Below are 26,722 nucleotides of genomic sequence, written 5' to 3' on the forward strand. Positions count from 1 at the left end.
CTAGTGCAGGACTTGCTATTAGGGTTTTCTGTTCCCCCTTGTTCTCCAGCCTGGCCTCTTTCCCTGTAAGGGAAAAACAGAGCTGATAAAAAGGTACTTCTTGGGGGGGGGGAAAGGAAGGAAAGCCTCAGTTTTGTTTTCAAGGTATCAAACACCTATGCTCTCAAGGCATTTGTTCTGAGTCTTGTTCCACTAGGTGCCGAGGCATTTCTTTTGTCCTTTTATTCCACGTTTTTCTTTCTTCCACCCCCACCCCAAGCTCTTCCACTCCTGCTGTCAAGCAACCCGCTCCTGCAGTGATGGAGAGACATTGTCGCTCTTGGTTTCCATTCTGCCCCTCTGTATCATGTCTTCATATCCCTTAAATCCCAAGGACACCAAGATGCTGTCTGCTCCCCTGCTGCACCTCAGTGGTATATTGATGGTGTTCCTCCAGCTTGGTCTCCTGCCTAGTTATTCACTGCATCTACTGGCCAAGCCATTTGGAGTGCTGACAAAATGTCTGCCCAGACTTCTGCTGAGGAATGTGCATATGCATATGAGGGTGATGAATAATGCATCTTTGTATGCACACGGTTTGGTGTGCAAGTGAGGCTGAATGCTTGGCTGAGTACAAATGAAGGAGGACTCCTTTGAAAAGCAGCATCGTTAGGCTAAATGAATTTAAAAGATAAAAATGTGATGGTAGTGCAGTATAGCTGCAGCTTTCACGAATGGATAATATTCAGAATAAATATTACAGTTCTGAAGAATATTTTGGAAAGACCTAAATTCAGAGCAGGGAAAAATAAATGTGGTTGATAAAAACAGCACAAGCCGTTTAAGCAATATCAGACTAGAGATGTAGAAAGATATGTGTGTGTACTTGCACTTCTGCAGTCCTTTGTGCATTACCCACTTTCCTGTTTTTCCTTTTGCTGCTCCAGTTAAGCTTAAGAACCTGACCTGAAACGCGATTCTTCTCGTATGTACCTAGCTGCTGTTTTCAGCACATCTTTCATAACCTTTTACTTGCTTGAAAATTTTATAAGTTCTGACTTGCCACCAAAGGATATCCCCTCCCTTCCCCAGATCCTCCCCTTAGCTTGTAGGGCATGCCTCTTCAGACTCTGGTTGCCAGCTACAGAAGGATTGCCTGCACAGCTCTCCATTTCTGCAATTCAGGGTGAAGAGTGGAAATGACCTTCCCCACTCTGACTCATGCTTTAGTTTTCCTTTTGAAATTTCCTTTTAGCACAGCCATGAGGTAGTTCAGTGTGCTAGTGCTTTTTTTCAGTTTAATAATTCAAAGATTAAGCCAGCATGCAAGTATGAGATGGAAAAAATAGGAAATAAGCTTGCTTCCATGGCTCTTGGCATAGGAAAGAAAAGCATAAGAAAAGCAAGACAAATTCTGGAGTTCCTGAATTTTTTTCTTTGCTGAAGTGCCAAGTCAGTGGGCATTTAGAGAAGTTAATTTCAATGTGGCAGTTGTCAGCTGTGGCAGATTGTTAATAAGTGATCCTCAAATCATAATGGTTAGGGTAAAATTAAAATTGGAGAAAGGAAAACCCAAACCCCAGAGCAGTTATTTCTTAGTTTCAGGTGTGCACTTTTGAATTCAGACCCTTACCTGAGGGTTTTAACCCGTCAGTCATATGCTGCACTCTCTTGGCAGCCATGTGGATGCTCTTTGGTGCTGCAAAGCAGCAGCAGGAGAAAAAGGAACCAGATTCACAAAACAAAGCCCAAGTCCTTATGTTTCTGGTGTTTGGGCACTGGTTGAAAAGTGATGCTAAGTCACAATGTACCCTTCTTCACTTGCTTTAGAAGATGAAACCTGATCAGTAATTAATGACAAAGTCCATAATTTAGTGTTACTTTAAATAACTCTGCAATTTATCTGGCACAGCATAGGGGAAGGCTGCAAAGCGCTATTTCTGCCATCACGTCTGTTTCCCAGGAAACCTGCTTTAACAGCTTCTTTGTTCTTTAGAACAAAGAATTTGTCATTTTTTAGGTGGGTTTAAAGGAATTTGTGTCAGATGATTTGGCACTGAAAGAAAAACGCAGATGCTTCCGAATATCAGTATCCATTAAGACTGACTGTGGAGAATATTTTTAGTGTAAGTTCAGTTATAAAAAGAAAAAGTGGGATTTCTCTGGGGTTTTTTGTAAGGCATTTTTATACTGCCTAAGGTCTAAATGCATCTGCCTGATTTTATAATCAGGTTGGACATAATTTAAATAGCACTATTACTGAGAAATTATGCAGTAATAAACTGTTTCCAGCAATTTAAAAGGATTGTCCAGGTTCATCTTTGATACCTTCATTCATTTATATTTCACTATATCAGGGACAGACACAACTGAGTATTTTTTTTATTCTGTAATCAACTGTTGTATGCTATGCAGAAAGCAGTAATCACAAATATCACAAAGTTCTTATAATTTCTCAGTAGAGGTCAATGCCCTTATCTTCACATATAAATTCCTAGCTAACTCAGAACAGCTTCTTGGCCATTGCAATTGTGTCACTTTATTTATCTTTAAATTTTAAATTGCAAAAATTTTCCTGATCAAAACTCATGGATTGGGACAGTGGATAGCCGAAGTCTTTGCAAGAACATATGCTCATGAATGTAAGGGAGGTCCTACACAGTAGAAGATAACCTGGCTTAGACTGATATCAAATTAAAATTATAAGTGTTTGGGAATGACTGAGAGACTGTTCAGTCATAGACTGATCAGTAACATGTCTGGAAGTTCATATGTTTGTATTATTTCATTCCAAAGTTGGGATACAGTTCTCAAAAAGTGAGATTCTTTTGAAGACCCTGTCAGCATTTCGTCCTCATTCGAAACAAGAAACTGAATGATGACACCATCTGCAGAAAAGCAACCCATTTCTTGGATCTTTTCCTGAAATCCACGCAAGCCAGGTCATGGCAGGAACATTGGTCCTGCTGTGCTATGGCCTGACAGGTGTCAGCAAAGCTGAAGTCTAAAGCTGATTAAACTGAAAGTGAGAACGATGATTTTTTCCATTGCGTTTGGGCTTTATGTTGTTTGTACAGGTAGCAAGTTGGTCACATTTAGCTGAACTCTTCCAGGAAGGACTAGAGCATGTCCTTAAGCAATACTCGAAGGTGATCCTATCTAGAAAATAAAGTACTGACCTTCTGGGTAACTGATGTAAGAAAAAGTAAAGCTATTTGACAGTATTGCTAAGGTGCAGTATAACAGCTAATGAGGATGTGCAGCTAGCCGTAACTGACTTTGATGGTAAAAAGCTTAATTTTAAAACTCTGCAGATCTACCTGCTCTTTCTTGGAAAGAGTTACTGATTCCAGTTTAGAGGAGTATCAGTGCACTTGAGTTATACAGTAACAAACCACGGCACAGCAATGCCCCTTCTCAGTGTTTGCTCAGCCGCTTTCAGTATTTAGCTTATGTACTTTGCATCCTCTCTCCTGGTAGAAGTAAACAACCACCTTGGATCCTCATAGCTGTGCCAAAGCTAGACACCTGAAGTAAGCTGAGCAAGGTTTGTGTGGAGAGGTGACATCTTGTTATCAGACCAACTACACCTGGGAGAGTCAAATGAGCTTTTGGGTTCAGAGCCTGAAATTTAAAGGCTGTTGCTTCAGTTTCAGACCTGAAAACATACTTGCTTTTCTGAAAGCTTGTCTGTTCCTCTTTGCTTGCCCCAACTATGTCAGTTGGCTTCATAATAAATATTATGCTTCTATACTAAGCTTGTCTTTTATCTTCAGACCATCATGGCTGTAGCACTGCTTATGAAGCACCTGATATTAAAGGACTGTTTACCTTGAAGGGATCTGTCTTTAAAATGATTGCACTTTATTTTTCAAATCCAAGACTTGCAATGCTGATGCTGAAATGAAGAATTACGTTTTTAGGAAGCAGGAAACATCAGAGAGTATTGCATACTTAATTGGGAGTATTCTTTCTTCCAGAGTGGTGAACATCCGTGTTCAGTGGTGGCTATACTGAAAACATACCTGTGATTTGTAGCAAATACTTAGAAGAATAGTTTTATGCAGCATTAGACTATTATGTTTTATAAAAGAGTACAAATTCTCCATGGCATGACTCGATCAGCTGTCCCTCCCTGCTCTGCGCTGAAGATATCTCAATCCTGGCATAGTCTCTATGGGTAGAAAGATGATTTTTTTTTTTTTTTTCAGGTCAGGATATTGCCAGCATCCTTCTTCCTCCTGCAGCAGACCGGCAGTGGGGCACTTTTCAGCAAATAATTGAATGCTGCAGTCCCATTTTGTGTCTGTGCCATGGTACTGGGACAAAACTGGAGTGTCAGATTTGCTAGACTGGATCCATTTGAGCTGGTTCATTGAATTCTGTGTCCCTGCTGTGATGGAGGTGCAGACTAGCTGCTTCGCAGCAAGACACTAATGTGACGATAAGCAACCTTTCAAGAAATAAAAGGAAAGAATTAAAATTATAAGATGCTATCAAGAGACACTGATGTCCTAATTCTAGAGAGCTAATGGTTGGTTTGTGCAGTGAATAAGGAGGATTTCTGTCACTTTAAAAAGTTTAAGCTATATTGGGAAGATAATGGGGTATTGCAGTGAGACTATGCATTTTACTCTGTAGATAGTCCAAAACCCTGTTCTTAGTTCTGTCAGGAACATGGTTTTGCTGTTGTTCTTTAGGAGTAGATATATCGGTAAAACGCATTGCAGTAATTTTATACCTTATATCTTCTTACACGTTTCTCATTAAACAGCCTAGCTACGTTGGTGAGTTGGGTCCTCCAGGTCGCAGCTCTTTGGACAATGTGGAGATGGCGTATGCTCGTCAGGTGAGCGGAAATGAAAAAACATAGTTAAACTTTGTTTTCTAGAGAGAGAGAGGGGTGGGGAAAAAAAAAGATCTGTGAGCGTAGTGTGTAAGAAGATATGATAGGTAAAACATGAAAATGTCTGCCTGGAGTTAAAACGCAATTCAAAAATACAGAAATTTAGCCTGACTTTTTAGAAGTGTACTCATCTGTCTGCTACAGGATTTTTTTGTCAAAAGGAGATCCTGAACACCATATATGACTGTACAAATCATTTATGCTCATATAGTAAATGGAAACTCTTTTAACCTTTCAAAAAGATATTTTTTTTAGAATTCATGTCAACATGTAATTGTATGCAAATGAAGACTTTCTATTCCTTTTATTTTCACATGTGGAAAATCATTTTTCTGATGTGTGCGTGTAAAAAGAAACATGCTGAAGTCTTAATCCTGATGTTTGTCAAATTATATCCCATTTTAGTGGCATTGCTTATGAGAAGCTTTAGTGCATCAGCTATGAATTAATATGTCTGGTAGCGTTAGACTCTGAAAATTTTCAGGGAAAACTGATAAACCTTTACATAACCATTTTGTTACTTTTGTTATTTGAGATGATCTGTTTACCAGTACTGGTGGAAACAAAATGAAAGAGAAGGACTTGATTTTTCAAAATGGAATATCTGAAACAGTGTAGACAGTGTTGCTAATTTGCACACAATTACTGTTATTGTGTACATTGGCTCAGTCTTTGCTGAGCCAGATAGCAGCTTGTACATCTGTTTTTCTATGGCTGCATTCAGTTATGGTAACTGTGAAGAAATGAGTTGCAAAACAAGGTGCATGGTTGTGCTGATAAAGTGTACATTTGATTTAGTGGTTGTTAATAGTACATTAATTTGTTTCATATCTACTGTAATATACCTGCATTAAGGGTCTTCCTTATAGCATAATTATGTCTGTAGTTTGAGGCTATCAGCATTATTCCCTGATGTTTTGTGAATATGGGAAGCCCAGCCTCTCTAGCAGTACTAGTTCCAGGGGTAGCTGCAGAGTCACCATGTCTTCCCCGTGGATGGGCAGGTGGGCTCTTGTCACATTTATGGTTTGCGTGCAGGCTGTTTGTGATGTGCTGTGGAAACGTGGCATTCATGGCCAGGCTTCTGCTACCAAAACACTTGGTGCAGTCACCGTGTGCTTGCTCCCAGCATGCCCTCTGGAGAAGCTGGCCTGGCTGAGCTGTCCTTGACATCATCTTGCTTGAGTGCAAAAATACCTGGGTTTCAGCACTGGATATGGGGCTCCTGTGGTTTCAGCGGGTAGTTAGGAGTCCTGGAGATCAGGCAGTCCATGCTGTTTCAGTTTATTATTGGCCATGAAATGCGTTTTTATCACACTGAAATGACTAATTGTTCTTCGTGGATAGTTCAAACTGTTTCACTGAAACACGATGAAGTTCACATGTGTGATTTCACTGATGCTAGATTCTGGTCACAGTCCTGAGCTCTGCAACTTGTTTGCACGCTGAGCGCATTGAAGTAGTAGTGCATGCAAAAGGGACTTAAAGTATGATGGCACTGCCTTTCTAGCATTGAGAATGATTATTTTCAGATGTAGCTGGAAGGTCTTTGGGCTGAGAGTAGAATAAAAAATAGTAGAAGTAGCTAAATTAAGACCAAGATTTAAATTAAAACGGGTGTGTGCATGTATATATACATTTAAGGGCAGGTTTTGAAAGGCCAGGTTTCTGTTCTCCTTTCCCTGTGTCATATTTCCCTGAATACTTCCACAAAGCAGCAAAATTCTGTTTCTTTTATGTCAGCAGGTAGGAGGCTGCCATGTAGGGGAATATCACAGCCTCCAGTTGTCAGGTCTCTTCTGAATCTTTGTCCTCCAACAATTAGCTGTAATTAGTCTAACAGGGCATTCAGTGCAGTGCTTTGCGATGCAGAACCCCTCAACAGCTGGATTGCTGGCTGCCTTCAGGCCGGCCTGGGGATTTGTGTGTTGTGGAAGTGGGTTGGTGCTGATGCCCATTCCTCTTGCATTGTATTAGAAGTGGCTAATGCGGGCAGGAAGCAGAAGGGACTTGCTGGGGGCACTCTGTTTCTGAAGCCTGGTTCAGATTTTGCTCCTGTGGCTGGGGAGGGGGAAGGAGAGTAATACATATTGTTAAACTTGCTTACTTTCAATATGTTTCAGATTTATATTTATAATGAGAAGATAGTGAATGGACATCTGCAGCCTAACCTGGTGGACCTTTGCGCTGCTGTTGCAGAACTGGATGATAAGGTACTGCCAGTGAGTGAGTTAACATAAGGAAATGTATTTAATCTGTTTTCAGCTGTGATTAACAGCCTGCTGACATTGGTGAAAAAATACTGATATTGCCAAAAAAAAAAAAAAAAAAAAAAAAAAAAAGCATGGCTCCATAGAAAACACAGAGCCAGTACTGGAGTCTTCTCTAGTACAGCAGGGCCCACCTGTGATGAACTTGGTCATGGTGAAAATTTCTTAACACAGTGAGGAAGAACAGAACCTGGTTTCACTGCAGTGTCCCATCATGAGTGATGAGCTGTTGGGGAAAAAAATTGCTTTTCATTTTAAATGGGTTCTGTTGTGTTTGGTTTTCAAAATGTGGTCTCCTAATATCCTTTGAATGTATTTAGCTGTAGGTGAAGGGTCTTTTATCAGACCCTGCTAGAGCTGAAGCAGGCTCCCATAGCAAAGAATAAAGCCCATAGGATTGACTTTAAACCAATGATCTGCTTTTGGTTTTTTCCCACTCCTTTAATTGCGTTGCTTTGATCCACCCCCAAAAAACAAATGTACAAACCTGGCCACGTTTGAGAATGCTTGGAGAATACTGCAGGAGAGTCAAGTCATGAAAAAGCTTTGCACATGGGGAGAGCAAAAAGCTGTTCAGAAGCTGAGGGGCAAATGCTTCAGTCAGATCTGAATTACAGGTGTGCATCTTTGCTTTGAACAACTCTGTTCATTTTGCTAGGGACAACATGGTGAGTTTGAATGTTCTTGCTGCTTTGAAGCACCGAGATCAAACGCCTGCCCTTGCTGGAGCTAACAGTGCTGTTACTTCTCAGTATTTTGCTGTTTCAGCAGGGATACTCCAGTCCTGGAGATACTAATACAATCTTGTCCTTATGAATGAGCAGACCTGGATGGCTTTCAACTTTTTTTTCAGACCTGAGTCTTTGTCCAAGTGATCAGTGTCCTTCAGATATTTCCTATTACAGCTGATTGCACAGCTTTCCAATGGCAGCCAGAGCAATTGCTTATATGGAAGCTGATGTTGTTGTGGTATTTATTGAGTGGTGTGTACAAGCTGGAAATGGGGAAGGAGTCTGAGCAACAAGTACCCAGCCTAGTTTTGGAAATCAATGTCGATCCTGGGTGACAATCGTAGTTACAATATTCATAGCCATCTTCTTGCACAAGAATTATGCAGAGAAGCCTGGGAAGTTTGAATTCTTCAGGACAGAAGTGGCTTACCTTAATGACTGCATCCAGTACCTCCATTACAAATCTAAATAGACATTACTCTTGTGTTTTTATGCTTTTTTTAAGCATCAAAACACCATGTAGCTCAAAAAGGTGTTGCTTGTTCATCTCTGTACTAATGGCTGTTGTATGGAATGGCTCGTTTATAGAACATCTCTGAGATGTGGGCCATGGTGAAACAAATGACCGATGTTACCCTGGTTCCTGCTAGCGATGCCTTGAAAGTCCGGACCAACATGGAGGTGCGTATGGAGTTCGTGAGGCAGGCTCTGCACTACCTAGAACAAAGGTAAGGTGAATGCTCTGGGTAGCACAGCTTTAGAGTTCCTTAATAATAAGCCAGAATGACTTTGTAATGCACACAAACATATTACCAAGTCAGCTACCTCTCGCTGCTTACAGAAGTGTCTTGTTGCCTGTCTTTCCTGCAGGGCTTAGAGCAGCCACTTGAGTATAAAACTGTTTTAGTTAAAAACTGTTCTAGTTAAAAAGGCCTCAAATCTGTGGGGAGGTTGTTTAGAAGACACAAAGACTTTTTGTTCTTTCTTCTATGTTGCCCTTATCACTATGACAGATATAAAATATTTAGGTAAAGATTTTTCACTTGTGCAGAGAGATCTATTTCCCCTCTGCACAAAAAAATTCCCCTTTTGTATACTCCCTTTCTGATTGCTGATCACTGTCAGGAGCTAGCGCTGGGAGGAAGTGAGGACAGCACTGGGGACAAATCTGGTGCAACGAGTCAGGTTCTGATCATGTCATTTCTACACTGAAAGGTTTTTGTAAAATTTGAAGAGGCTGAAGCTGGGACATCTAGCAATGATTTTCAGACTTGGGAAGGTGGTTTACTGTCTGTATCAGCAAGTATCAGGGGGACCTAAGCTCCTTGGCCAAGAAAATGCTTGGAGAATTGCAGGCTATGGAGCAGCCCAAAGCTGAATCCCTGGATGGCCGTATTACCATTACTGCGCATGCGGATATTGCAGTGTCTCTTATCTAGTAGCTGCCGATGTAATGCCAGCAGGCTAGTTCAGCAGTGGAAAGCAAACAATAGCTGCAGTGTAGTGCGTGGGCATTTGTTACATATACAGATCTGCCATCTGAGCCCAGAAAGTGCTGCGCTCTGATACAGCACACTGGGAAGAGATGTTTTCATCTCCTGGCAGAGCCTCTTCTTGGCCCCTGACAGTTGGTTGCCACACCTCATCAGCACTTGTTTGTCACCCAGGGGTGGTGGCGGCATGCCTGCCTGTGCACAGATGAACTGACACATCGGAAGGATCTTCTGTTTCCAGTTCTTCGGTCTCAGCAGTGTGCGATGAGCCAGTGACTCTTAAGCTGATTTGCCAAATATCCAACTTGCTAAATTTGCACGGTGCCATTAACTACTAACTGAAATTAGGAATTAGTTACATATAGTTCCCCCATGACCCTCCCAATTGTGGAAATTGGGCCCTTCAGGCTTGATTTAAAAAACAAAACAAAACAAAAAAAAAACCACCAAACAACTGTGCCTTGCTTTGTAGCTTTTCTTTCGTAGCAAGAATTGGCTAATACTGGGGTGTTTCCATGCCTCACCAGCCTGTCACACGTATGAGGAGGAGATGTAATGCTGCTCACAGCTGTTCTTGCATTAGTTGCTTTGGAGCAACAGTGATCTTAAGCCCTGAGGAGCATATGCTTAACTCAGCCATAATGTTAGTTATCAAGATATGCTGATAATTGCTTTATGTTTAGCATAGCCTTTCAGTTTTGTATTCTGTTGTTGCACAAGTCTATTGTGTGCTGAAAAAAACAAAACAACAACAACAAAAAAAAAAAACCAACCCACCTTCATGTAATTTATTGCTGCTGCTTATATAGGTATTCCTTCAGTGTACAGACTTCCAAGACTCCTGCTTCTAAACATGAATATTAAATTGATCTGCCTTGATTAAAGGCTTTGATGGGTTATTTTAGATGATGTTCTCAAAGCTGCCTTTACCAGTTGTTTTTTCTCTAAATTCCCCTTTTCTCTGTGATTTCCTTCTGGTAAGTCCATGGCCCTAAGGTTTGTATTTGTCCATACGGCAGGGAGGAGAGACAAACACGTCTGTGGTGTTTAACTGTTCTTTTGTGACAGGATTGAGAGTTAAAGCATTAGGATGGAAAGGCTTTTTGCCAGTTATGTAATTGAGTTTAACGTAGTACTAGGCGAACTTAATGAGAGGAACTTCACAACAGAGTTGAACCTGGAGCAGTATACCACAGACTCCAAACATGGTGTCTGTTGAGACTGCTGAATACAAGGATCTTCCTAAATTGACAGAAGTGTTTGCCTCATTTTGTTGTAACCGTAATGTTTGAACATAAAGGTAATTTGCTTTAAATGCCTAATTTTGTTGGATCTGAAAGGCAGTGGATGTTTTTGTAGCAAGCATATTTCAGTCTGTTCATGTTTGTTTTGCTTGTGTTGTTTTTCAGTTACAAAAATTACACCTTTGTGACAGTCTTTGGAAACTTGCACCAGGCTCAGCTGGGTGGAGTCCCAGGGACCTACCAACTAGTCCGCAGCTTCTTGAACATCAAACTCCCTGCACCTGTTCCTGGTCTCCAGGTATGTCCATCGCTTTCAGCGACTGAGCTGAAACAATAACACAAATCTGTTTGCTCCAGCACAGCCACGAGGCTAGTGCAGCCTCCAGTGGTTTTTCTACTGTTTAAACTGCTTTTAGGGCAGCAGGCTCTTATTCCTTGTCTAGAATTTTTCATTAGGAAAATGGAAGGTAGTAGACAAAATCACTTTGAGTTCAGAGCTAGTCCTGAAGCATGGTGGTGCTCAGTAGTTTTGAGTTCTAAATTCTAGAAATTATGGTCTCTTCTTGTGGTCTTTTTAGAGATCAACAAGTGAGTATTAAAATACGTTATGATGTAATCTCCCTGCTTTGTTTTTTCCCTTTTTTTGCACTTATTGTAAGATGGTGACACCAGTTGTTGATGACTAAATATGTAATTAATTAATCTGAATTGTAGCCTGAGCCTTTTATTTAAGAATCTGAATAAAATCCTGCTCACCTGCACATAATAGAAAGTGCATAGTTGTGCACCTGCAAAATTACCAGATAAACAGGCAGGCTGGGTTGAAAAATTAAAGTTAAAAGTTAAATGAAATAATAATAAATTATAGCATTGGAGAGCACATAGCTGAGTCTAGCTGTCCTTTTCTTACCTGCTGAGATCCATGATTTGTTTGGTATCTTTCTGTTTCAATACAAATATTTTTAATACCTCAGTGGTCTAATCCAAGTCCGCCTCCTGGGTGGAGAGGCTATCTGTATGCTAGTTCTGGGTTTGTCAGAACCTCACTTAGAACTGAAACCTGGGCAAGCAACAGAGTCCCATCCTTTGCTGCTAGGATGTGCACAGCTTCCACAGGACTTAAACCTCATGACCTCTGGCTTCTGTAACACAAACAGAATTTTTTACCAAAATGAGTGTGTTTGCATAAGGGCAGAAACAATGAATGAGGCAAATGATAAAGGAAATTAATTCAGATATGCTGCTTTTTTTAAAAAAAAATATTATTTCTTACTTCATTTTCAGGATGGTGAGGTGGAAGGCCATCCTGTCTGGGCACTGATTTACTACTGCATGCGCTGTGGAGATTTGACTGCAGCCATGCACGTGGTGAAACGGGCACAGCACCAGCTCGGAGAGTTTAAAACCTGGTTCCAGGAGTACATGCACAGTAAAGATAAAAGGTAATTGAGAACTAGGAAAGATCTTTGTGAGGGATGGGAATTGTTGTGGAGTGGTGAAATAATCAGTGGCTTGGTAGAAATATAAGAAGCTCAGGTCTCTTCTGGTGGTGATGGCTGCCTGGTGTTTATATTACCTACCTAAACTACATGTAAGAAGTTTGCATATTTTAATTTGTGGCTTTGAAGTCTAGAAATCTCCATAGAGAAAGAGTTGTTTGAAAACATGCAAAAATTTACATTTCAAAAATAATGTGGTGGTGTAGCTTTGCTTTTTTACTGTAGGGTCTTCCTTTTGTAATGGTAGGATACTGCATACAATACATCAAATTTAGTCTGCTGTCAGGAATCCTGTGTCTCTTTTTCCCCTGCCGCTTATTTTAGTTCACTTTTGCGGAATGCTTTTACTACACCTGTTTTCATAAGAATGACACACAGTAAAAGCAAATAGTGTTTGTTAGAGGCCTTTAGAGGCATTCACTCTCATTCTTGCACTTATTCTTCTTTTCCAGTTTTTGCTATCTGTCGCTTGACAGAGGCCTCTGGCCAAACTACTGATTGTGTGGTTGCAAGCAGTTGAGTTAGTGCATCTTACGGTGTGCTCGGAACTCTGCTGCGGTGTTTTAGATTATCTTCTTTATCTTTCCAATTGCAATGAATTTCAAACAAGTGCACGGTCAGCCATTGCATTATAGCTGTGCTCCTTTCAGGGGAATGGCACTGTGCTAAGGTACTGGCTGAAATTGGGGGAAACCGGAGGGCCCAGGTAAGTGCCAGAATGTGAACCAGTAATATCCCACCTCAACCTATGACAATTTAATTCGTATGTGGGAATCCCTCATCCTGCAATGTGTTGAAGGTATTAGGGCACTTCAGGTATGAAAATGTGAGCAAGAACCTATCAGTTTGCATGTCTTAAAGGACAAACTGAGAGGAAAAAAAATCAAAGTGCCGTTTACTGAGTAGTGTGTGCCATGTTTTTCTTCTATAAATTAACCTGGTTTGTAGAGAATATCTAGGAGTGCTCATTAGAATAAGATTGTTCCAGAAACCTTAGTGAAGGTACTGTTGTTGTTTTCATTACAAACACTTTAATGAGATACAGTATAATTGATTTATTTTGGTTTTGTTATAGCTATGAAAAGGTGCTCTGCCTACAGATTTGACAAACAATGTCTTAAACTAGGAGAACATTTTGTTGATTCAGTTCTGTAAATTTCTCTTCAAGAGGGTACAAGAAATAGAATGACAAAGAACATTATGACAGTATTTAGTAGTAAGGATGAAAGTGTCTCTCCTAAAACTTCATGGTACAATGACCTGCGCACTTGTTAGTTACTAACCGAAAGAGTTCCGAAGACTTTGTGAGGTCTCTTTTTCTGAAATTATGAAATAGCAGTCAGACAAAAATAGCTCATCTACCACAATATTAATGCACCCTTAAAGAGGATGGTTTGGTTTTCTTTCCCCTGCAATGGGTATTTGAAGATGATTCTCCATAACTTCAATTACATGTGTAAATTCATGTGTGCAAAATTACCTACAGATGTAAATAGAAAGTGCAAGAAATATTGGCCAGTACTTAACGTCATTATGCCTTTGCTGTGAATATGCATATGTTTACACTGATTTGTATCTAGGTTTCCTCATACAGGGAAGGAGGCATTTTATGTCTTTTCCTCCAATCTTTTTTTTTTCCTTAGACTATCTCCTGCCACAGAAAATAAACTGCGTCTTCATTACAGACGAGCTCTGAGAAATAATACGGACCCGTACAAAAGGGCTGTTTATTGTATTATTGGCCGTTGTGACATTACAGATAACCAGAGTGAAGTTGCTGATAAAACAGAAGATTATCTTTGGCTAAAAGTAAGTGTGCAGTTGGAATTGTGGTGGTGTTTATTGGTTTTTCTCTGTTTTTTAAGAACAGGTCTAAATGGTATTGCATTTCTGCACCGCTCTGCTAACCTTCCTACTTCTAGGTCTGGTGGTTTGCATCAATGTAATGCATGTGACTTGACCTTGCAGATAGTGAAGGGCTGGGAACCCGAGTCCCAGGGCTGCTCTGTTACCCTCTGTACTATGAGTTGTTAATTTGGGGACACTTGTCTTTGGAAGTGTTGTGTTCTTCATTTGACACTGATCTTTGCCAGCTGATTTTACAAGTGTTAGCTTGCTACAATGAGGATCCTTTGAATTTTCCTTTCTGGTTGGATTGTGGCTGAAATGTTGGTGTCAATTGGCAGAAGACAACACTTTCAATGTCTTTATAGTCCAAAGTCCTTACAGTTCTGGTGGGAGCATGATAGATACTGGTCAGTATCCATTTCTCTCCTTTATCAGAAAGAGGGAGTAGAATGATGTATTTGTTAAGACTGGGTAAAAAATATATTGCTTTTAATTATTGCTTAGTGAGTATTCAGAGTCCCAGCATTGGAGTTTGATGACATGGATGGATACAAAAGGACCCCTGAGTCTGCATGGATTTCTGCTGTTGCAGCGTTAGAGATATTTGCTTCCCAGCAATGGATAGACCTGATGTTGTGACTAGAAGTAGTTTCTAGTCAGTTGGTGAAATCTTAGGCGGGGCTTCAGATGGATTGAGTATCTTCTGAGTACATCCCTTGTGCAAGGTGAATTTGAAATATCTGTGCTTCTTTTTTTGGATGTGTTTTTTAGCTGAACCAAGTGTGTTTTGACGACAATGGTGCAGGTTCTCCACAAGACCGACTAACATTATCACAGTTCCAGAAGCAGCTGCTAGAAGACTATGGTAAGAAACCACAAAGAGATGTGTTACTTGGGGCTCTGCTTTTCTGCTTAGGGCACTTTCCAATTGTTATTGCAGAAACCCCAGACTCCACATAAAACCCTATAGCTCTCTGCTAGTGACAGGCATCTTTAAGGTGTTCCTGGACAGCCTGCTTCCCTAGAGTAATGGTGGAATTCAGTAAGACACAGCGAATGAGTCCTATGTGTTCCCAGCAATCCAGAGAGTGAATAGTCATCTGTGAACAACACTGCTGCTATTTGTACTTTATCCATACTAAATTACACATTGTTTTCTCTCACCATAAATATGCTAAGGTCTTTTAGCAAAGCTTCCGTCTTCTGGAATACGGAACAGAAAAGCAATCGTTACCACGTGTATTTTATCTGTGCACATCCATTGTTCATTGTTTCCCTTAAATTGCTGTTTCAAGCAATTTTCTGGGGACCCAAATCACAGAAAGTTTTAGGAACATCCACAGCCCAAGAGAGTACCTTTTGCTGTAATGATCTTCCAGTCAATCAAAATTAGGTCACTTGGACTATCCAAAACACAGAGTTTCATTTCCACAGCTTTCTAGTTTGTAGCTTCGTTCACACCCAGATAAAAATGAGTGGAAAAGAAATACAATAAGCTACCATTGGTGTCACTGAATAGGAAAATCCAGGTTTTTAACATTATTTGTACCACTTGGCATAAGTATAAATGAAGACAAAAGGTTGTGGTCTCTAGAGAATCTATTGCAGTCTATCAGAGTTGATGGTTCGTTGTCTGAAAAGAACAAAGGAATTTTTTTGAGCAACTGTTTATTCTCTTTCACTTCCTGAATACGTCTTTATGCTGTGGCTTTTTGTGATATATTTGCAGTGAAACAGTTATAGATAAGCCACTGATGTGTGATTAGGTATTCAGTTTTGTCTAGTGTGTTTGTTTGTTGGCACTGAATAAACAATAGCGATGCACTGTGACAGGAAGTATCCACTGTCAGTGATCTCTGATTGCAAAATCATTTTCACTTATGCTCTGTGTATGTGTTGTTGGTTTTTGGGTTTTTTTTCAGGTGAATCACATTTTGCAATGAACCAGCAGCCTTTCCTCTATTTCCAAGTATTGTTCTTGACAGCACAGTTTGAAGCTGCAATTGCTTTTCTCTTCCGGACAGAGCGCTTGCGTTGTCATGCTGTTCATGTTGCGTTGGTCCTGTTTGAGTTAAAATTGCTCCTGAAATCTTCTGGTCAGAGTGCACAGCTATGTAAGTCCTGCATATTTACTTTACAATAACGGAATATTTTCTGAGCCCTTAGAACACCCTGTAGACACTACAGGTCTATGTAACTGATCAAACAAGCAGCATTTATCAGAACAATCTCCTAGAAGTTAATTGTTTTAGTTGCATTAGAGCTCTGGCTCATGGCTCTGGTGAATTTAAGATGAAGATCAGAGCAATGTTTCCTGGCATTAGATTTTCTGATACTGTTGTTTCTGACATTGCAGTAAGCCATGAGGCTGGTGACCCTCCTGGCGTCAGGCGTCTAAATTTTGTGCGGCTTTTGATGCTTTACACCCGTAAGTTTGAATCAACAGATCCAAGGGAAGCTCTGCAGTATTTTTACTTTCTCAGGTAGGAGCTAATATATATCTCTAGATTTTCTCCTAGTTACTAGTGCTTAATTATTCTTATCTGGGAAGTCCTCAGAAACAGGAGTACCTTCCTCCTTCCCTTCCTTTTGTAGGAATGAGAAGGACAGCCAAGGAGAGAATATGTTCTTGCGCTGCGTTAGTGAACTAGTAATTGAAAGCAGAGAGGTATGTTTGGCCATGTTTTGCCTTCCTCACTTAAACTGGAATTCATTTCTTCACTGAAATCTTTATTAGGCAGGACAGTCTTAAACAGTTGTTTGCTCTTTCTGTCTGATGCAGACCTAGATGATGGGAGATCTCGCAATGACCATATGTTTAAGATGTCTAATCATGTCTTTTTGCCTGTTGCTTATATACAAATAATTTTGACATGGATCACCATTTTTCATTCATCCATGACTGCATCTTTGTACTTAGTAAATATGTTCTCAAATATGTGCAACTCATCTCTCTATTTTTGTTTCCTTTTTTCTTACTTTACATCTGTGTGGATATAGTTTGATATGATTCTTGGAAAGCTGGAAAACGATGGTAGTAGGAAGGTGAGTTGACAATTTATGTTTGTATTTTACATAAAAAGTAAAAACCATGTGTGATTGCCTAAGTAGTCATGAGGCTAGATTGCTTTTCTTCGTTTTTCAGTAGCCAAATTATTACTGTGTTTGACTACATACAAGTTCTCCAAGTACGAGTTCCTTTTACAGAATAATTTATGACCTGCCCTAACAGAAGGCAGATCAGGAGCCGCAGAGTAAACTATGTCCCTGTAGACAGCCAATGTAACTAAAGAAACAAATGCCATCAGGTAACTTCAGTGAGGTCAGAATTTCACCTTTACAGTAGGAAATGCAATTTAGTGCACATTAGTAAAAAGCAATTAGTAAAAATGGCATGCTTGTAAGTGGGCGTGAGATTGTTGTGTGAACTGAGGTGGGTGTGTGAAAACTGTCTGTATGACATTATCCTCATTCACCTCAGAGGAGAAATGTATTGCAGCCCATTAAATATTCTTGTAATTAAGGGAGCAAGGGCTAACAGACCACAGGCATCGCCACAACTGATCTGTCCTCTCCATATAGGCAAGGGTAAGTACTGGATCAAAGATCAGCTATTTTTAGTTATGATGGATCTTACTTCTGCTGTAAAAGCAGTAATCTAAAAGTAAAACATAACCTTATGTGGTCAGAAGATAAAGGAAACCCTAAGGTTTTACCTGAAAAGAGGAGAGTGCATGCAAATGATTAAAATTTTAGGTAGTCGATGAAGTTTTTCTGTTCACTGCAGCAACTTTGGCAGCTTTCTGTGTAAAGCAGACTCCAGAATCGTTTAAATCTTAATTTCAAGATTAGGGCTCATGCTGCAATCATTGCTACTGTCCAAAAAAAAAAAAAAAGTTATTTCTGGCAGGATTTCCTTTTAGATGTTTTTGTTCTGTCAGTTTAAAAGCAGTGAGATTGCACACACAAAGGCAAGGTAATCTTTACAAATGTTTTTTCATTTTACCGTTCTTTGTAAGGTAGATAGTTTTTACATTATACCATCAGTGGTGAATCCTGTTTTCTTGACTTTATCCAATTCCTTTTAAACATAAGTGTATTCTTGTGTTTCTTTGGTATGAAACCAGCAATCTTAGCTTTAAAATAAATTCTACTAGATGATATAGTCTTACTTTTGCATCCTCAACTACGGTAAAATCCTTTTCAGATATCCTTGACTCTTTCCTCTCTTTTATTCTTCTTGTGTTTATTGTTTCTTTTAAAATTCTTGTTGCCCTTTCATTTATCTGTGTAAGATTTCACTTGCAACCTGTCATGCCAATATACACAAACAGCATCCCTGGAGACCCTGACATGTCGTATGCTGAAGTCTTTTGTGCTTTCGTCTCCTCTGTAATGTGTGTCATCAGCAATTAAAATAATTTAGAATTTGACCTGTTATCTGGGTCATTTTGAATGAATTAGAAACTGCAGATGTTTCAGTGCTGACTCCGTTCTGGAGAAAGTCTCTCACAAGAGCTCTTTCTATTTTTAACGTGTCTCTTTTGCGCGTTCCCATGGAAATGTGCAGGCCATTCTAATCGTAATCCAACATGTAAAATATTCATTGCCTTGACAGAATATTCAGGAGTTTTTAAGCATTCTGATTTCTATTCTCTTCTCACCTTTCATTTTTGTCTCACCTCTTTAGCCTGGAGTGATAGACAAGTTTACAAGTGACACAAAACCCATTATTAACAAAGTGGCTTCTGCAGCAGAAAATAAAGGATTGTTTGAAGAAGCTGCAAAACTCTATGACCTTGCAAAGGTAAATATTCTCTATGTGCTGCCTTAAATATGTACCTGGTTCACCATTTTTTTCCAAACATTCTCCCTCTGATTAGGAGGTCAAATTTAATCTTGGAGATTGAATTGCCCTTATTCAAGCAGATTACTTCTGCTGCCTTTAAAGCAGAGCCATTGGCTGCATGGAGAGGGCTTTCAGTGGGCAAACCCAGATCGATTGTGCTCTAACCCATTCTGATTTAAGACATTCTGGTTCTTTTGAAGAGATTGCCCCATGCATGATTTTATTCTGGCTAGTGAAGTTATTTACCTGGAGTGTGCTCTTCCAATTTCATAGATGTTGAATTGAAGTCTAAAATAGTTGGGCTTTATAGTGAGTACTCTTGTTTCCTTTTGAAATACATTTGAAATAAAAGTGGATACAACCATAGCCACTCTTTCAGAGGAAAATTAGGGGAAAATACTTTTTCACATGAGCCAGCAGCATTATGTTGCTCACAGCTAGTACGATCTTGACTCTTTATGGGAGGGAGGCATCTCTGAACTTGCACTAGGCACCACCTTTCTGCTTTTTCAGTGAGTTTAAATCACGAAGTCCCATCATGCTCCTTTTATTTGTGTGTAACTTTAATACCAACAGAACCCTGACAAAGTTTTAGAACTGATGAACAAGCTCCTCAGTCCTGTCGTTCCCCAGATTGGCACTCCCCAGTCAAATAAAGAGCGTTTGAAGAATATGGCTCATTCCATTGCTGAGAGGTAAGACAAGGGGGCAGGACTGGGTGATTTGCCTGGACCTGACCTTGGACTGTCAGTTCAGTGGGTATTAGTTCCTGATTTTGTTTCTGCTGGCTGGACCATGGCATCTGCAGCAATGCATACAGGAAGACAGAGAAGAGGTCAGAATTGACCCTGTCCTGCTCATGATGGCTTGTAGTACTGAAACCAGAAACATAATCTTCAGTGGCAGGTCAGGCAAATTTGCCAAGAAGCTTTTATCTGTAGGTGAGTCAGGAAAAGGGAATTGCAGGATTGCCAAATGGAGACACAGAGTGTAATAAGGAGCAATAAATATAATGAATTACATGATTTAGATTATATCAAATATCGCAGCAGTTGCAGACTCACAACACAATTCACTTGTTTGAAATAGTGTTGAGAGCGCTACAAAACCAGTAATTCTGAGTTGTAACAGCAGAGGGGTGAGTTCAGTAGCTGTCTGAAAACTGTATTTCACTGCTGCTTTAATGAAAGCTAAAAAGGGAACATTTAAGCTGAGGTGTTTATATGGCTAATGTAACCAGCGGACCTCATTTCTACAGCCTGTTACTTTAGGAAAGCGCCATGTGGTGTTTAGAAAAGAGAGAGAAATGGAAGTGACCAAAAGGAATGTCACCTGCAGTGTTGGTATGCTAATTAGGATATGCATTTGGAGACATCAGTGCTCAAGATTCATTAGCAGCTAGAAGTTAGGACTAACCTGCTTCTGAAAGGTTGTAATTGCAGAACAGCTTTGGGATTTTTTTAAAATCATCTTCTTTTTGGTGCAGCTTGTCACAGTGACCATCATGGACAATTCCTATATTTTACTAGAGCAAAATGTGGGTACCTGTGAGAAGTGTCTTACTGCTTTTCTTCAACCATTCTGGTGGGGAGCAAATAAAAATAAACAAAGCACACTTGCTGGCACTTTGAAATTGGGAAGACAAATACAGAAATGTATTGATTTCAGTCAGAGGCCTTTGCCTTTCTTGTTTTGACAAGTGGCAGTCACTCCTTCAGTCAGCCCTTCATTTAGTCAGGCTGCAGACCGAGTGAAAATTGGTGCCATATTGACTTAGCGAGAGACTTATTTGGTAGCAGACGTTAAGAATTAAACCTGTGGCTTGATTTTAAGCTTCAGCAATAATGGGCTTTGTTTTGCTACTTGCTTTGATCTCTATGACAGTGCTAAATATTACTGTTCAATAATGCCACTTTACAGCTGCAAACCTTCATGATTGCAAAGCCAGAGCAGTTCTGGTTAGCTCATCTTCTTGCCAATTAAATGTAATACAAGGCTTGTTTTTTCATGTACTGTACTGCAGACAGTACTGTAGTGATGCAGCTTTCCTCCTGTGCATTCTTGTGATGTTTTTGGAACAGGGGAAACACCCAACAGAAAAGGCCTATCTGGCTTCCTCCTCTGCAGCAGCATGGTGTGTACCATGCACTTGACCACTCTTACAATATTACTTTGAGGAAGGAGCTCCTTTCTGACCTTGTGCTCTTAGGAGTGAGAGCAGACAGCCCTCCAATTCATCTCCGAGCAAGTGTAGCTAGAAAGAGCATGCAGAAGCGTCTAATCATTTTTTAAGTCTGAACTTCTTGCCTGAAGCAGGCAGTTGTGCTGGAGAATTGTCCGCTGTAAAACAGCATGCTAAACACGCTTGTACAGTGCTTGCCTTGCAAGTCTCTGGTTCCTGTCACTGTTTTCCCCATGAATATGGGTAGTGTAAACACTTAAAAGGAAATAAATGCTGGGTTTGATGGAAAACTAGAAGAGAATAAAAGTATTTTAAAAAAGCCACGTTCTGCCTCCTGGTTAAGGGAAATTAAAGCTGTCCTTTGTTAGATGCCTTCTGTCCTTGTGCTTGATGTCTCCGCTTCCAAGAATTGCAAGAGCGTGTTTATAAATGGTTGCCATTTTGCACAATAAAATTGTAAAACAATGTCTTTCAGGTACAAAGCTCAGGGGATAAGTGCAAAGAAATCCGTTGACTCCACGTTCTACCTTCTGCTAGACTTAATCACGTTTTTTGATGAATATCACGCTGGTCACATTGACAGGGCCTTTGATGTAAGTTTCAAGAGTTCTGTTTGAAGTGCAGCCTTCCTAATGCCCTTGAAAGCCCAGAATGTCTCAAATAACATCACTTAAAATAAAAAATTGTATTTAATGAGTTAGAAGGTGCTGCAATGCTATAGGAATTTAAAAATGTTTTTCTTCCCTGTTGCTTGATAATCGGGAAGATCTTTCTGGAGCTATTTTTTAGACGTTGAACAAAATATTCCTGCTACTCAACGAAGTGAGGAGATAAACCAATAAATAACAGTGAAATGATTTCTCTCAAATGGATTCAGGAGCATTTCATTAACGCTTCAAAAACATACTTTAGTAGTATATGGTACATAGAACGTTCATTATCTACCCTGATTCCTGCTTTTGTTTTTGAAGATTATTGAACGCCTAAAGCTTGTACTTTGTTAGTATAGTTAAGTAGTATACTTTAGTATACTTCAGTAGTACATGGTACATAGAACGTTGATTATCTACCCTGATTCCTGCTTTTGTTTTTGAAGATTATTGAACGCCTAAAGCTTGTACCTCTTAGCCAAGATTGCGTAGAGGAAAGAGTTGCTGCCTTCCGGAATTTCAGCGATGAAGTAAGTAATGTCTCTTGGTTTTAGCTTCCAAAAGCCTTTTGCTTTGTGTTGTGATTTAACCCCAGCCAGCAACTAAGCACCACACAGCTGCTCACTTGCTTAACCCCCCATCCAGTGGGATTGGGGAGAAAATTGGGAAGAGAAGTAAAACTCATGGGTTGAGATAAGAACAGTTTAATAGAACAGAAAAGAAGAAACTAGTAATGATAACACTAATAAAATGACAACAGTAATAATAAAAGGATTGGAAGATACAAATGGTGCACAATGCAAATGCTCACCACCCGCTGATTGATGCCCAGTTAGTCTTCAAGCAGCGATCCCTCCCACCCCCACTCCCCCAGTTTATATACCAGACATGACATCACATGGTATGGAATACCCCTTTGGCCAGTTTGGGTCAGCTGTCCTGGCTGTGTCTCCTCCCAACTTCTTGTGCTCCTCCAGTCTTCTTGTTGGCTGGGCATCAGAAGCTGAAAAATACCTTGACTTTAGACTAAACATTACTTAGTGACAACTGAAAACATCAGTGTGTTATCAACATTCTTCTCATACTGAACTCAAAACATAGCACTGTACCAGCTGCTAGGAAGACAATTAACTCTATCCCAGCTGAAACCAGGACACTTTGTTAAAAGGATCTTAAAACTGTGTCATCTCATTATTCTTATTCTTTTACAGGGGAATAGAATGGAATTATTTTACATTCGTACAAGTAGACTCTTGGCTTGCAACTTTTTCTCCTTACTGCTGCTCTTTGGAGCATTAGAATTCCCCACCCAAAAATCCTGTCTTCATTTTGTAGAAGGTATCTGCAGATCTGAATCTCCCTGAGCTTACTGAGTTTGATTCAAGAATTCAGAATATTGAAAACTTTCAGCTGTGTTGCTGACTTAGTTCTTCCATGCTCTTAATGGTCACCGAGCATTTGTAGGGTCTTGTGTTTCCTTCCCTCCAAATTAGAGGAACTCATGTATTTGGTTATTAGCAGATGAAGCACATGAAGCATAATGAAAGGCTATTATTGCTCTTGAACTATTTTAACTGGAGGATGACACTTCTCTTACAGGCAGCGTTTGTGTGTATTTGAGTGCTTTGGAGTTTTTTGTATTTATGTGCTTTGGGTTTTATCTGACCTGTTGTTACCAAACATGAAGGTGCAGCCATTATGCATGTCTCAAAACTCTGGGTAAGTTGTTTTTTCTGCCAGGTGGTGCAGTCACAGCAGGGGTGACCATTAAATGTATGACTATAGGAGTAAATATTGACCATAGTTATCATTGCTTGGTTTTCTGATGTCATATAGCAAGGTTAATGATTCTGTCAACCTGCTCTTCGTTGCAGTATGTCCTTCTTTTTTTTTCCCCTTCTTTGTGTAGATCAGGCACAATTTATCTGAGGTCCTGCTTGCCACCATGAATATTTTATTCACCCAGTATAAGAGGATGAAAGGCACAAGCCCAGCCACTCCTGCCAGACCCCAGCGGGTAATGGAAGACAGGGATTCGGTAAGATTATAATCCTTGCTGTTTGACAAGTTTTCCTACTTCCTTTTTCCCCTGATTTCAAGGGATTGGGCTTCAAATAACTGTGAATCTCTAAAGGTCTTCGCTTTTAACTTGCTCAATTACTTAGAGTCTTAGACTACTCAATTTCCTCAGTTACTTAGTCTTGAGACTAGTCTCTCATAACTTCAGCTTTGTGTAAAGAAAGGATATTGCTCTAAATGGCATTGAGCTAATTAAGATATACTACACCATATATCCACCTCCTAGCAAGAGAAAACAAGTGTTCAGTTTGCTTCTTGGTGGGATCTTGACTAGTTAACGGAAGTGGACAGTGCGATGTCTCTAGGATGGTTGGTGTTGCTGCCTTGACAACTGAGCTGTTGTTTTATAAGAACCTGATTTCCACTCCTTTCATTTGAGTTAGTGCCCTGTTCATGCAAAACTGATTTCTGGTGGAAAGGCCTTGCTTGACTCCTCTCCTTGGCTTGCTTCTGTAGTGACATGGGCTGGCATTTTCAAAGTGTCCTTGGGCAACACACCAAGATGTTCAAGTACATTCTCTTAGTGAATGGCTGTAGCAGTTTGCCAGTGTTGTTCTGCTGCCTCTGCAGCAGAGTGGGCAGCTTCCAGGTACGGTAGTGCTTGGTCTTGGCTGCCTGGTTTAAATGGCCGACAGGGTGGGTTTGACTTCACTGCTGCAGTCAGTGCTGAAGCATTTCCCCCACCCACTGATAGGACCCTACACCTTCAGCAAGCCTCAAAATAGGCGCCACTTAAAGGACACAGCTAGATTTGCGGGCACTTGCCTGTCAACATGCTGTGTTGAGCAGAAGGGTACTCAGCTTAGCTGTCGTCAGGTTTGGTCTTGTAGCTTTTATTAAGTTAAAGCTGCCTGCCACAGACACTTGAAAACCAAGGCCAAACCACTCATCCTGTCTTACAGATTAGGAAATAAATATCAACTCCTTCTGAGAATGAAAACCAACTTGGGCCACAGCCAGCTTTATTCCAGGCTTTAGTCATCTGCAGAAGTGCCTTTGATCTGTAAATTGCAATATTGGTAAAAGTCTTAGTGTTTTCAAATACATCAGAAAATGAAAGGCTCAAGTAATGATACAGCTTTTGTCTTTGGGGTGCCGTCTGTGTGTGAGCTATGGGATCCTGCCTTGCAACTACACTTGTACTCTAGATTGGCAATGTTGGAGAAGGATACATGTGGCTTGGGCTTCTCCCACCTTAAATTCTGCACATGTGAAGAAGTGTCAGGCTAACACAATCTGTTAACCTGCTCTGTGTGTTCGCAAGGTTGGCACTGAGCAAACAGCCTTACCTCCTTGCTTTCCAAGTGAGCCGTTTATTTTGTTTTTGTGATTTCAGTCTTGTGCCTTGTGTAGAAGCATTTACCACCTCCATAGGGGTGTAATGCTGTCAGGTGTCATCTCAGTACGAATACCATGACCATGGCCTGCCAAAGATTGTTGGGCTGATTGGCGATGGGATCAGCAGCTTTGCTGGCAGGAGCTTGTGTAGAAGGAAGCCACCGTGACGTCGTATCATGTCAACAGCGTGCCTGTTACCACAGCGTGCTCAGTGTGAGATGCTTCATAAACGTGTTCTGCGCTCTTGTGCTGTTACAGTTGTGGAGATCAGCTGATGATGTACCTTGCTAAAAACCCTTGACAGTTTTTTTTCAGGCTTCAAGTTTTTGTTAATCAAGCTTCTGGCCTTGTGGTGGGATCTCATGGCAGCAGGGTATCAGTGGTGTTGGAGACACAGGGTTTCTGAGTCATGGATCTCTGGCTGCTGTATGCAATAAAAGCTGTGCTTAACTGTCTGAGGGGACAAGTGCCTGCTGTCTCTGCAGTCAGGGAGGTGATAAGAGAATAATAGCTATGTGACTGTAACGTCAGAAAGGAGCATAAATCTGGTAATGTAGGGTTAGCTAGAGAGGAAAAAATCTACAGCCCTGTATCTCCCGGCTGCCTAAAGATTTGCATGGGCAGAAGAATACCAGGCATGGGCACATGGCAGGTAGGGTAAGAATAGCTTTAGCACGTGTTCCCCTTTTTTCTTACCCTGAAGAATTTCCTCCAAGACTGCGGGAGCAGGGAATCTAGATTGCTTCAGTTTCCCTGTCTGGCAAGCAACTTTGGGCAATTTTAGTGGTGGGAAGAAATGAGGGCATTTCAAACGTGAGAAGAGAGGTGTTTCTTCAGCAAAATCTCCCTGTTTACCTGAAGAGAGATGGCAGATACGAGCTTCTGCAGGCTGTGCTTGACAGGAGTTTTTCTTGTGAACTTCCCTGGGAGAAAGGCAGCTTTTCCTTTTTCCATGGGGAAGCAAATTTTAGGTGAAATCAGCCTCTTCCAGAAGCTTTAACTATCTCAGTGCATTGCCCAGTAGACAGTGCAAGTGAAAAATGACCTTTCCTTGAATAGGTCTTTGAACTCCCTGGGTTTTCTCTAGATCGTCGGAGCAGACAGGTGCAAATCCCTCTGTTCATCAGAAGAATTTGAAAACACGAGACAGTAACTGTTCGTTAAGTCTGAGGCTTATTCCATGTAGCAGGGAACAGAGTCCCCCAGAAACGTGGCTCTTGAATTTGCCTTCTGGTGCCAAGCACTGGTCTGCTGTCTGCCCTAAGCGGGATCCTGCTGTAATGGGTAGGGAGTAGAGGGGCTTTGGCAGGAACAGTGTGGACCTGGCAGCAAGGGCAGGATGGAGAGGAATAGTACCTCTGGAGCCCCCTGAACCCAGTAATCCTCTCTGCTAAAACATCTCCTGTCCCACTTCAGAGATGAAATGGGCTATATTTAGAAATGATCAGGTTCAGAGTCAGAGCTGGGCTTTATGCATTTTGTTTATTTCAGAATGAAATTACCTAAGCTGTGTTTTGAGTCTCTCTCTCTCTCCCTCTCTCTCTCTCTTGTTTTTTAAAAAAAATGTATATACATTAATTAGTTTGGGGAATGAGGGAGAAAAGTCCTGTCCCACTGGGTCTGATCCATTTTGTGAGATTTCAGGCAGAGATTG

At 40.6% G+C, this 26,722-nt stretch overlaps 1 protein-coding gene across 9 annotated transcripts in view; it reads left to right on the plus strand.

Annotated features, from left to right (window-relative positions):
- Positions 1-26,722, plus strand: part of NUP93 (nucleoporin 93) — a 91,538-nt gene that overhangs the window by 56,651 nt on the left and 8,165 nt on the right. For 8 of the 9 annotated variants that reach the window (XR_005933195.1, XM_030025651.1, XM_030025649.2 and 5 more), the window contains 16 exons: positions 4,754-4,828; positions 7,009-7,098; positions 8,475-8,614; positions 10,789-10,921; positions 11,908-12,065; positions 13,766-13,931; positions 14,742-14,835; positions 15,893-16,084; positions 16,327-16,453; positions 16,566-16,638; positions 16,971-17,015; positions 18,661-18,777; positions 19,396-19,514; positions 21,477-21,594; positions 22,098-22,181; positions 23,561-23,689. Coding sequence is in view for 8 of the 9 variants with exons in the window: in XM_030025651.1 (XP_029881511.1) it covers positions 4,754-4,828; positions 7,009-7,098; positions 8,475-8,614; positions 10,789-10,921; positions 11,908-12,065; positions 13,766-13,931; positions 14,742-14,835; positions 15,893-16,084; positions 16,327-16,453; positions 16,566-16,638; positions 16,971-17,015; positions 18,661-18,777; positions 19,396-19,514; positions 21,477-21,594; positions 22,098-22,181; positions 23,561-23,689 (1,860 nt within the window). In the remaining variant the exon portion in view is untranslated. Of the gene's footprint in view, positions 1-4,753; positions 4,829-7,008; positions 7,099-8,474; positions 8,615-10,788; positions 10,922-11,907; positions 12,066-13,765; positions 13,932-14,741; positions 14,836-15,892; positions 16,085-16,326; positions 16,454-16,565; positions 16,639-16,970; positions 17,016-18,660; positions 18,778-19,395; positions 19,515-21,476; positions 21,595-21,972; positions 22,021-22,097; positions 22,182-23,560; positions 23,690-26,722 lie in introns of those variants that run through there. The other variant, XM_030025655.1, reaches the window with a different exon arrangement.

The sequence above is a fragment of the Aquila chrysaetos genome, chromosome 9, assembly GCF_900496995.4.
Source record: "Aquila chrysaetos chrysaetos chromosome 9, bAquChr1.4, whole genome shotgun sequence".
Lineage (NCBI taxonomy): Eukaryota > Metazoa > Chordata > Aves > Accipitriformes > Accipitridae > Aquila > Aquila chrysaetos.